General features: G+C 34.2%; 1 protein-coding gene across 2 annotated transcripts; it reads right to left on the bottom strand.

Moving 5' to 3' along the window:
- Positions 1-28: 28 nt before the first annotated feature.
- On the bottom strand, positions 29-6910 carry LOC130821050 (isoprenylcysteine alpha-carbonyl methylesterase ICME-like). Of its 2 annotated transcripts, XR_009045287.1 has the most exons (12): positions 6021-6910; positions 4105-4181; positions 3952-4021; positions 3772-3852; positions 2817-2891; positions 2486-2587; positions 2151-2294; positions 1963-2028; positions 1737-1880; positions 1364-1433; positions 1118-1208; positions 295-432 (listed from the first exon to the last, which is right to left on the bottom strand). XR_009045287.1 is itself a non-coding variant. In XM_057686650.1 (11 exons), exons 1-11 carry the CDS (start codon positions 6410-6412, stop codon positions 271-273), a joined length of 1404 nt encoding a protein of 467 aa, XP_057542633.1. In that variant the 5' UTR covers positions 6413-6907; the 3' UTR covers positions 29-270. The 2 variants fall into 2 exon arrangements, 1 of the variants encoding a protein (XP_057542633.1); XM_057686650.1 differs by lacking the exon at positions 1364-1433 and having other exon boundaries at positions 29-432; positions 6021-6907.
- Positions 6911-11866: the final 4956 nt, after the last annotated feature.

Genomic DNA, 11866 nt, shown 5'->3' with positions numbered 1-11866 from the left:
GAAATTGAGACATTTAGTATTGAATGTGTGAAATATGAATGGGGGCTGGGGCAGATTTTCCATATCTCAAAGAAAACTGTTTTTGACATTACATCATTTGCAATGGTGAGATCCAAAAATACAAAGTTGGAAGTTGGGACCTATTTATAATTAAAATACCGATATGTATATGTATGTACAAATACAATGTCGCTGCTGTAGAACAGCGGAAATAATATGTCGTCTTCTTTCCTCTAAAAACTAGACAAATTCCTTAAAAATATACTAAACTTAGAAAGGACTAACAGCACGAGCTAATTTCAGCATAATTTCAGGCACCATACGTTTTCTTTGAGGTGCCATTGCATCCTTCGCTTGTCCATCTTCATCATCGGCATGAATTATAGCAACTAAATCTTCAAACATTGAATCATTACCACCTCTCATTGGATCCTAATCAGTAGAATACATCAATTAGGATATTGATATCTAAGGAGCAAGTTATATACATGAAACTAGAGGTGCAGACCCGATGACCCGATATATACCTTACCTTGGAATCGAATCCGACTTAACCCGACTTTAAAAATGAATTTGAAATAATGTAAAAATCAATGCAGACACAAGATCCGATTTTAAACTGAATTGAAACACCTGACCCGAAATTGATCCAATGATTTGAATGAACACCACTACATGAAACTAGCCAACTTCATACAGAATAACGACTCGTCAGACAATCCTTTCAAAAAATAACATGTTATTTACCCATGGTATCCCCATACAACTAATGTTGTTAGCTTGCGGCAAGCAACGCAGCATGGTGAAAATTAGAAGGTATTTACATTAATATTTTGTTCTCAAGTATAAATTGTATTGGGACGGCCTAAATTATCTTTGTATCAATCTGGTTTATAAACTGTCAAACTCTCAAGATATACGATTAAGGTCTTAGATTTTCTCTGGTTGCTACTATTCTCTCCATTATATCAAGACCCTTGCTCTATTTCTCACATAATACCTTTTCAAATTTATAGTTCACTTTTGACCTTTTGATCTCGCTCTTGCATATGAGAAACGAAAGACCAAGAGCTGACAGTCAAAAGAACTGAAGGACGTGATCAATAATTGCATTTACCTGGAGAAAAACATCAGTATGAGTCTTCCCTTCGTACAATGTCGCTCGAGCTTCTACACCAAGGCCTCGAAGTGTGTCAGCAAATTTCACACTGATAGAAGACAAGTTTAGTTTATTAGCGGCTATGCAAAAAACTTACATGTACGCAAACAGAGAAAAAACCATACGGAGTCAACTAGTAAAATGGTCATGGTCAATCCCGCACAAAATCGGGGACCAGGGGGAGAGGTAGCGGACAAATCATACCCGTACCCACTTGAGGGAGAGGGCAGGAGAAATGCACGCAGTCAAATAAGAACCCCAGGTAGAAAGAGTCCTGCAACATGAGATGAAAGCATCAAGATAAAAAGGCAAAACTGCAAATACAAAACAAGCTGGGATAGGATACGGTCGTAAGGAGAAAGAAAAAAAGAAAGGAAATAAATAGGCAACACTACATAGGGCCAAAGAGGTTAATGAAAGGGGACTATCAAAAGTCTGACACACGAATATAACGCCTCCAACTACTTCTAGCGCTCGTCAAGTAGTAAAATCATTTAAGGAAATACCAACGCATCGGACAAGGATACATGTACACACACACACATAGAGATAGAGAGAGAGAGAGAGAAAGAGAAACCTGTCATCTGACGGAATGGAATAATCAGCAGTACCATGGAAAAGAATCATAGGAGGTAGTAGAGACACAGCACTTCTAACATTTGGATCTTGCACCACGATTTCAGGCGAGTAGTTCCGCAATGACTGCTCCCCTCCCATAATACTAAATCAGAAGTTGTATAAGCTTCATGCAAGTAGCAACGTAACAAATTGCATCAAATTGTAAGCATAGATAAGGGTCTTACCTCAGAAAAATGGAACGGTATAAACCCCTATTGTGGAAATGATCAACAAGGTTTAACAAATTATACCTGATATGGTGTTTAAAAGCAAAATTAATGATCAAATGTGTTCAAAATAAGCAAAAAGAGGACGAAAAGTTTGCACTAGAAAGAAACTAAAACACCTTAAGAGGCAGCAATGAAACACATACCCTCCTGATAATCCAAAATATGCTTTAATTTGCGAGACGCTCCAAGAAACACTTTCTCCCTCACCACCAGCCTCTTTGATAGCTTGTTCAATAAGAGTGCAAGCAGATATGTGTGCACCAGCTGACTGTCCCATTAGATATATCCTACAAAGAGAAAAAAAAAATTTTAAGTAATCACATTGATAAAATAAATAGGAGAATTTCGAACAGTTGGGGTATTCTCCTTCTTAGGTAAATGACATGTTTCTTTGGGATACACTGGGTATAACGATGATGATAATGAGGTCAATGATATGTTTGCAGTTTAACATTATGAAATGTGTAAACCTTGATACCTGCTGGGATCGCCTCCATATTCCTCAATATTTTTGCAGACAAATGAAATTCCACGGGAAGCATCTTCTATCATATCTCTCATTGTACCTTGAGGAAAATTTCTGATTGCATTTTTGCCAGAAAAAAAAGACATCATCTTGATATTGAAGTCTTTTTAGGAAGCAATGCATATATGTCTACATCAATGGATTAATAGAAAGCAAACTTGGAAAAAGATATAATTGGAAATTCCATTTAAATGAAGAAACACCAACAAAATGTGGCAGGTCCCAACCATTACAAGCAGCAGCAATTTAAGGTTCATAATACTTGCAAGGTTACATTACTCACCTGTAATCTATACATGCAACCATAATGTCTCTATCAGATAATTGTTGACCAAGGAGAGAACCCCATGCTTTATAACTGCACCAAAAGCAATAAAATGCTTCAAAACAATCTGAGACAACACTGCAAAATTTGATAACATGAACAACAACACAGTCTATAATACAGTTTAATTTTAAACTCAATTGGATTATATTTGGACTTCAGATTTAGATTCGATGCTTCAAAATTGATTGTTGAGACCTTAAGAGTTCCATTACTCATTTACCCTATTGTCATTTAGCGGCTTCCACCTAGGTAGGGTATGTACACAAGCTTACCATGTGATAATAAAAAAAGTTGCTTTCGATTGGCCCTTGCCAAAAAAAATAAAGAACAATCCCAGTATCCCATACAAGGCAGGGTCTTGGTGGGGGGTTTTTTTCCTGAAAGAGACAGACAAACCATACCCGGTATCCTCAAGGAGGGAGTAAAGAGAGATGCGCGCAGTCAAGAAAACCCCCCACTGATACCTGCACCCGATAGGGGTCGAACCCCAAACCTTCTGATGTAGATGCTCTATCCATTGAGCCACAAGTGCTTTGAGTAGTAATTACAAGTCAAAATTTTGTTTGGATTTTTTATTGTGAAAAACAATGGTATGTTGTTTCCTTCACACCCAAGATTGGCTTCATGTACAATTATCCGAGTAACCTTAGCAGCTCAGCGCTCCTCCATCCCCATTAGCATCCTAGTTAGTATTCAACAGTTACAACACTGCAAATTACTTCTAAACCAGATTAAAGATGTAAATGACAATTAGGACTGTTCCAATTTCACACTACTAAGGAATTAATAGGTATCTATGAAGCAAGTAAAGTATTTATGAACAAGGCAAAAAACATACAAAGCCAGCAAAGACCGACCATCTATAACTCATGCAAAAAAAACAGGCAAACAAAAACTTCTGACAGCTCACCCAATTATCCAGGCTCCACCAGTGACAAATGCAACAACTGGCTTCGGCCCATCGCTATTCTTGGGCAAGTATAGATCAAGGCTGCCAAAAACCGAAATTAGCTTCAATTCAACAATCAAAGATCAAAGGAAATAAATAAGGTACGAAAAAACAATTCAACAATCTTGACTTTTTACATACCTGTTTCTAGGTTGATCACCATAGACTATACCTCTGCGGATATGACTGGAAAAGAAGTAATTATATCCAACTGTAGAAGGATAGAAACCAGAGTTACAAATCCAACAGAATTCAAGAAATAGAAAAAATATACTCGAGCTTCAATTCACAAACCTTGAACAAAACCAGGCATTAGTAAAATGGCATAACAACCAAGAGCTAAAAATCTTATGATCCATCTGTAGCCTACCCTGAATAAATTAGAAATAAGACGTGGAATACCAGAAAATACTGTTATGAATCAAATCTCAGGTTAATTTGCAAACAGAGAGAAAAGCCTTCAGCGCCCCAATGTTTGTATTCTCTAAAAAAATATATATTTCTTCATCCAACACCTCTTATTCAAAGAACAAAAACAACAGCAATGTAACTCTATTTACAATAATGTGTTTCAGATACAGTAATGTAAACCCACCGAGAAAGTATTACAAGTCACAAAGGATCTTACAAAAGTCCAAACTATGTTAGACTTATGCATTGCATCGCTAAATACCCCCATCCCAATGAACAGAAGTTGGACTTTTTTTGTGTTGAGCTTCTCTTTCATGCTTTCAAGTATCCGATGTTGGATGGATAGCTATCAAGCTTGGTCTCTAAAGAGACTTGTATTTCAAAAAAAACTACAGGGGCGCACATAAGATCATAAATTTTCAAAGAATAAATAATGTCAGACAAAAAACCTCCTAGAAAATCTTCTGGATGCTCATTTCCCATAAACCCCAACCTTGCCTACATTTTCAGCATTGCACTTTGCAAAGCTCAGATATCTTTGAAACTGAAGGGAAATTTCTAATGTCAATGGGATTAGAACACAGCATAAATTTCATCAATCCTTAGAAGCTATCAGCATCCTATATGAAGAATTCTTTTATGTCCACAAAGGCAACTCAGGTTTGCAACATGAGAACTTATGAATAAGGGACAAATGCAAGGTCTACAAAAGCTACCACCTGATCTAGATCCCATCAAACTGCTAAATATTATTTCAACCGCAGAAAGCACTTTGGGATGCAACAAGAGATAAGAATTTCACAAAACTAAGCTTACAACCCACGCAAAGTGGGAACTTTACGGTCAAAGTCGCAAGAGACGAAAAGAACAAAGGTATCCATTTAGCAAATTATACTACTTCTGAATGAAAGAAACTTCTACACTTAAAACAAAAATATTACTAGCAAGAACTGGAAATCCATATGATCTTAATGAAATGGAGCGCATGAAAGAAAATGAGAAAATGAGGACAAAATTTATAGATAAGAGTTTGCTCAATGTTCACCTCAGTTTCGATTCTAATAAATCAATACAGAAGAAATCTTTGTTTTCCATCCCATACAACTACCCAACAAAGAAGGAATCAAGCTCCCAAAAACAACTAGGGTACATCCAGAGTAGGCCAATGGTAATCCACTTTCTTACCTCTTCAAATACAAATACAAGTCTACACATTTCGTGTTCCCCTTACAGCTTTATAACACATCTTACATAAATTTCGGTACAAGAAACTGAAACAAGAAGAATGAATATAAAGATTTCGATTACTTGCCTTGTGGGAGGAGGCAAATTGAAGTGTCTAAGCATCATATTCAACTGAAATAGTGATCATAATATTAAACAATTGAATGGACATACATTGAAGTTTCTAAGCATCATTTACTCCTTCTGTCCCACTCAATTTTCCCTCTCTAAGTTAGAATACAAATAACACCTAGCATGTAAATTGTAAAGAGCTCAAGATCGATCAAGAAACAAGAATAATGCCAAAGCCTAAATCCCAAAAAAATTGGGCCGGCTATGAGAACCGATGGATCACTACAGTAGTCGTCCACATGAATTCTCCTCCATTCATTTCAATTTTCAACTGTCTAAATTCATTTTGATTTTCAACATCAATCAAGCATTACAGTAATTGACATTGTCGATCAAATGCATCAACTAACTCCAACATGAAAAAACCATAATACTGTCAAATTAAATCAACAATTCCCAAAAATTATAAAACAGCAAAAAAGAAAAAGGGATATCAAAAGTACCCTAAATAACCCAGAAGCTTAAAACTGAGACTGGTGATCAAATAAGTTTCAGCAGCAGCATGCTCAACACTGATAGCAAGTGACGAATCTTTTTCACCCCCATTGCCGCCAGGAAGTAGATTATCATCACTAGTACAACGACGTCTGCGCTGTTGCTGGGTGGTATTAGTGGGTTTATCTGTGAAGCTAAAAGACCTGGAAAGAAGGGGTTTCTTTTCCAAAGAATAGTGATCATCATCAATAGGAGAAATTAGAATATGGGAATTGGGTAGTTCATAATTAGTTGTTTGATGAACAAACATGGAAGACGTAGAAGAAGCAAGATATGATTTTGATGGGTCATTCGTTAGGGGAAGGATCGGGGGCTTAGATTTCATCATCATTTTCATCATCTATACATAGAAGCCTAATAGGAATACCGATTTGGAAAGGAACTTAAGGGTGGAAATTTGGAATTTTGATTGATTTTGGGGTGTTAAAATTTTGATCTACAAGTTTTTTGGAGAGATGAATCATGTTCTTGTGTGTTGTGAGGGTCTTTTGATGCGGCCAAATTGGCAGTTTTGGCCGTGACCGTGGAGAGGATGAAGGAGGCCGGAGAGCCGGGAGAGGTCTTCTATGCGGCCTCCGGGATGCGTCAATTGTCTCGCTCTCTCGTTAGAGTCAAAGGGGGCTACACAAGATGGTCAATGAGATTTGTGGGGTTCAACTAAGGTAGGCACAGCCCCGTGACGGCTACGTACGTGACCTGTCGTGTCATGTTGTGTCTAGCGCATTATCATAATGAGAGGTTGCACACTAGTGATCAAAATTTAGCCCCAATTTGATCTTTGACCGATTTGATTCAATAAAGTGATTTTGATTTAAATTCAATAGAAAAGAATTCCGACTCTATATCTGATACTGATTATATAATTCAGCTCTATGTCTGAGTCAGATCTTATAAGATATTCGACCATTTGACTTCGATACAATTCAACATTCTACTCTAACTTTGTTTAAATATTTAACTTTCTAATTTATCTTAGACAAATTTGAATTTTTTTATGATTGATATTAACAAATTAATGTGTTAAATTTTGACTCCTGTTTTTTTGTTTATCAATTTTACTAGAATTGTTGTTTATACACGGACACGCCAACTGACAGACGTGTCCCGTGTCGGACACGTGTCGGACATGGACACGCGACGGACACGCAAAAATCCGTGTCCGACATGCCAAATGAAGTGTCCAATATTTTAATATTTTTTCGGACGCGCGGACACGGCTAGGACACGGAAGGGACACGGCAAGAGTGAAGGACAAGTTTTTTTAAAAAAAATAAATTAAATTGAAAACAAAAGTAAGAACTGAACTGAGAACTTCTCATATTCACTCACTGTTTCCTTCACAGGCTCACTCTATTCCTTCTCTTTCACTCTAACCCTAAAAACTCTACTCAACTTTTCCTTCACCTCCACCGTCGCTGCCGCACTCCCGCACCACGCCACCGCCGGTTGTTCCTCTATCACAAACGATTACGAACACTCGAACTTGGTGCTGCGTTGCTGGTGCTGCTCCTAAAAATCGAAATTTACCTATTTATTTGGTTTTCTTTGATTTGGTTTGTATGACTTATTTTAAATACTCATGTTGTTTATTTGGTACTTATTTGCATTTTATGTGATTTTTATGTTTTTTAAGTGTTTATTTACAAATGTCAAATGAAAGATTGTAAAATTATCTTTAATTTGATATATTTATTATATTACCATTTTCGTATCCCCGTGTCCGCCATTTTTAAGTTGGCGTTTTCCCGTACCCGTGTCGTGTCCGTGTCCGTGTCCGTTTTAGTGCAACCTACTTGCAAAAAGCCATAGTGTCATTCTTGGGAAAGTGTCATCAAGTTGTATTCGGGTACCTAAAACACTGCTCATGACATTACACAATCAATATATCGGCCCAAATCATACAATAAAAGTATAAATAATGAACCGAAAACTTTCAAATGTTGTCTTTATAGAGTTTTTGACAATAAAATATTTTTACATATTAAAATGTGATTGCGTGACATTAAAAAATATTTTAATAATTGTAAAAGAATAAAAGTTATTTTTCAATAAGATTTATACATCATAACTAATAAAATTTTTTTGAAAACTTTATCATTTATTGTGGGTCAACCAACCTTATTAGCTGCTTTTCTTATGTACAGTCTTAAATTCAATTCTTATATATCTCCTCTCTTCCCTCAACTCATCCTATAATCACAAAAAATTAACATTTACTAATTAAATCAATAAAAAGAAATAATAGAAAAGGGGCGTACCAAAAATCAAGCAATTCAGAGAATGAACTTTATAAATGGAGATTGATTTTCTCCCTTGAAGTCCATTACTTTATCCTAAATATATTGTATAATCTCAAAAAAAAGTTATGAAAAAAAGAGGTTATGGCCAAACTTTGATTATTGTACAATAATATAGTAATATAAAAGGTTAGTGTTAAATGGTGACTTAAATTTATCAAATTAATTATATGTATTAGTGAGTGCATAGAGAGGGAATCCCATGAATAGATTAAATGGGTGAGTTAAGTATGTAACTTAATGTGTGATTGATGATGGTGTTTAAGTGCTTGAATTAATTCATGAAGTTATCGAGAAATTAAGGAGTGACTTAAGCATTGCCTTGATCGAGTATTGGATTCGGTTTTTGACTCTTGATGTTCCTTGAAGTTGTTTATTGTGCATTAATCCGTAGCCTTAATTATGTAATACTCATTAATGTACAAACCTCTATAAATAGAGGTCTCATATGCCATTGTAACACATCCACAAAACACCTGAGCCTAAACACAAGCCTAATCTCTTCTCTATTGTAATTCTCCATTTTATGTCATTTTTATTGCATTATTATCTCCTACAAATATTGTTTTCATTGAAAATGTAAGTTGTTCATCACAAGACTTCATACACTCGGTTTTGGTAATTGGAGTTTGAAACACGTTAATATAGCGTCATTTTCATAAAAAATTTATCAATCGAATAAATTTTCATAAATTAAGTTCATTAAATTATAAACCACGACTAATATAGAAATAGATTGGTTTAAATCATATACGTTCCATAAAAATTAGTGATAAATAATTACCTCAATCATAAACATATTCAATGAAGTGGTGCACGAGCTCAATTCATACTTATACAAGTATCAATAAATTGTGATAATAAGAAAATAAAAAGTTTCAAACAACACAAATAAAACCATAATGTAAATAATTGCAATATTACGTCTTATTAGATTGTCACGTATAATATACTCAATACAATCAAGATAATTAATTAAAAAGACGCTACATAAAACTAGTTACTAAATTAACACGTGGAACTAATTCGTGCATTTATTTAAATATACTCTATATATAATAATTATAATGATAATTATTATATTATTATTATAAAACGTAAGAATAATAGGAGTATTGGATACTTTAATTTGTTAAGGAAGAAGCAGAATCATTTACCTGATATGCATCAATGTCAGAATTCAGAAAGCAATGCAAATAAAATCATAAGCGGAAGGTAGATGCAAACTTAGGGCATATCCTTTGTGACAATCCATGATGTCTAATAATGTTTTACCAACTAGCAAGAATCAATTGGACTGAATTAGCATAAATAAATCACCTTTTTTTTACTTGATAAAGAGTATATGCTCAGCATAAATAACTGACAATTACAACTCTAAAATCTAGCAATCTCACTTTTTTATTTTGGAAAATTCTTCCAAACTAATCTAACATTTTACTCATCTGTTAGGTATGTGTAATCCCATCTATTAATTATTTTGTAATAATCTAATCTTTGATATGTATTTGCTCATAGCCAGTGTCGTTCCTGACACATTTATGTGTGTTAGGCCAAATGAAAGAAATTGACCCTTTTTATAGAGGGTCGATTTCGATCTTTAATGGGTGTTTGGCAAAAAATATACAATTTTACAACCTGTGTTTTAAGTCCTACATAACAACATTGATGAATTGAGGTGTTGACCCTTTCTAAACTCTAGGGCCTAGACAAATGTCTACCTTCGCTAGGGTAAGAAACGGTCCCCCTCCCAGCATAGCCGGTGTGGGAGGAGAAGGGTGGGGCTGTAGTGGTTCAGGTTCAGATCGCTAGGTATGCTAGCTAGAAGCAAATACATAGCAAAGGTTGAATTATCATACGATAATCTAATGGTGAGATTATTTGTACTACATTGAATAAGTGAAAGATTGAATTATTTTCGACAATTTTTTCTACAATGGGTTTCTTCTCACAAATATTAAATATTCTGACTTTCACAAATTCTTTTTCATGACCATTAATTAAGGCTAGTGTACTAGTATATTTCTTTTAGGAATCATAATCTAGAATCATATTCTTCCTATAATTTGGAAATAAATAGAGAGGTATTAGAGTATCATTAATGGGTTTTTTATTTGATCCATTTTATGGTTATTCATGACATGACTTATGTTTACTCTGATGTTACCCTACTGGGAGCCTTTGTTAGTTGTCTTGTTACCCTTATCCAAATAGAATGTTTGACATATCGATGTTAACTGTTGGTATCGTTTTTTAGTTGAATTGTTTGATTAGTTAAATATGTTAATTTTTTTTAACCTAATCAAATAAGTTAATTATAAAATATTTAGTAAAATTAGGTATTATTTATTGGTTGTTTATTACTCTATTAATGGTTTTAACCTAGCATTTAATCTGAGTCTGATTTGTTGTTTGGTCTTTATAAATGATTATTTGATCTCACTGTAAGTTTAAGGGGCTTTGAATTAGATGTTCATACTCAAAAGGTTTGGAAAAATTGTTTGTGGGTTGTTTCTTACTCTGCTGATGGTTTTAAGTAACCTAGCATTTAATCTGAGTCTAGTTTGTTGTTGGACCTTTATAAATGATTATTTGATCTTACTTCAAGTTTAAGGGGCTTTGAATTAGATATTCATTTTCAAAAGGTTTGGAAAAATTGATTGAAATGATTTTTTTTTAATTTCTCTAAATAAGCTTCGAAAAAATTTAATTTTCAAAATAAGCGTCTTTGTGTCCGAGCTTAAGGTCATTGCTTGTTTAATGTTATTAACAGCGAACAAGAGAAAAAAAATTACCACGACTTTGTTCGCTAAACTAACAGCGAATAAAAAGAAAATAATGTCATAACGTTTGGAAGGACAAAAAAAATAAATCAATTGTTTGTTCACTGTTATCAATAGCGAAGTAAGATTTGTTGTTTTGTCCTTTCAAATGCTTTGACATTTTCTTTCTTTTGTTTGCTAATAGTTACAGTAAACAAAGATTTTGACTTTTTTGACCAGTTTGTTTGCCGTTAGTTACCATAAACAAATACCTGACTTGATCAGCTTTTGCATGTAAATCCTTATCTTGGAATTAAAATTTTCGAAGCTTATTTTGAAAATTTTTTATGGAAAATAAGCTTTTTTTAAAATTTTCATAGGTTTGTAACCCTTATATATAGTGTTAATATTCTAAGGACAATTACATATAAGATGAGTGTTTAAGAGTCCATTGATGCCCACAAGTTAGCATGTGTCGTAACTCGTTTTCACACTTTTAATTTCAAAAATTTTTGTGGGGTGTGTAATATACATAACATATGTCAGTACTTCTTACATCAACTTAAAATTCTAGTTGAATTAGTTAGTTGGTAGTAACTCAATGTTACTTAAACATTTCTGAATGAGGCTTATAATATATTTCTCGAAATACCAATTAACTTTATCATAAAAAAGGTTTAGTTAATTAATGAGGGAAAGTTCTATCAAACACTAGACAGCAAAGTCTAAGGAGCA

The sequence above is a fragment of the Amaranthus tricolor genome, chromosome 8 (assembly GCF_026212465.1).
Source record: "Amaranthus tricolor cultivar Red isolate AtriRed21 chromosome 8, ASM2621246v1, whole genome shotgun sequence".
NCBI classification, from domain to species: domain Eukaryota; kingdom Viridiplantae; phylum Streptophyta; class Magnoliopsida; order Caryophyllales; family Amaranthaceae; genus Amaranthus; species Amaranthus tricolor.
The sequence above is the reverse complement of the archived record's forward strand: the minus strand, read 5'-3'. Positions and strand labels throughout refer to the sequence as shown.

Coding starts and splice junctions, on each gene's coding strand:
- LOC130821050 (XM_057686650.1), bottom strand. CDS start 6,412: ATGATGAAAATGATGATGAAATCTAAGCCCCCGATCCTTCCCCTAACG. Junction 4,182..6,020: donor AAGCTTCTGGGTTATTTAGG/GTACTTTTGATA, acceptor TAATTTATTCAG/GGTAGGCTACAGATGGATCA. Junction 1,209..1,736: donor TCCATTCCGTCAGATGACAG/GTTTCTCTTTCT, acceptor GTCTTCTATCAG/TGTGAAATTTGCTGACACAC.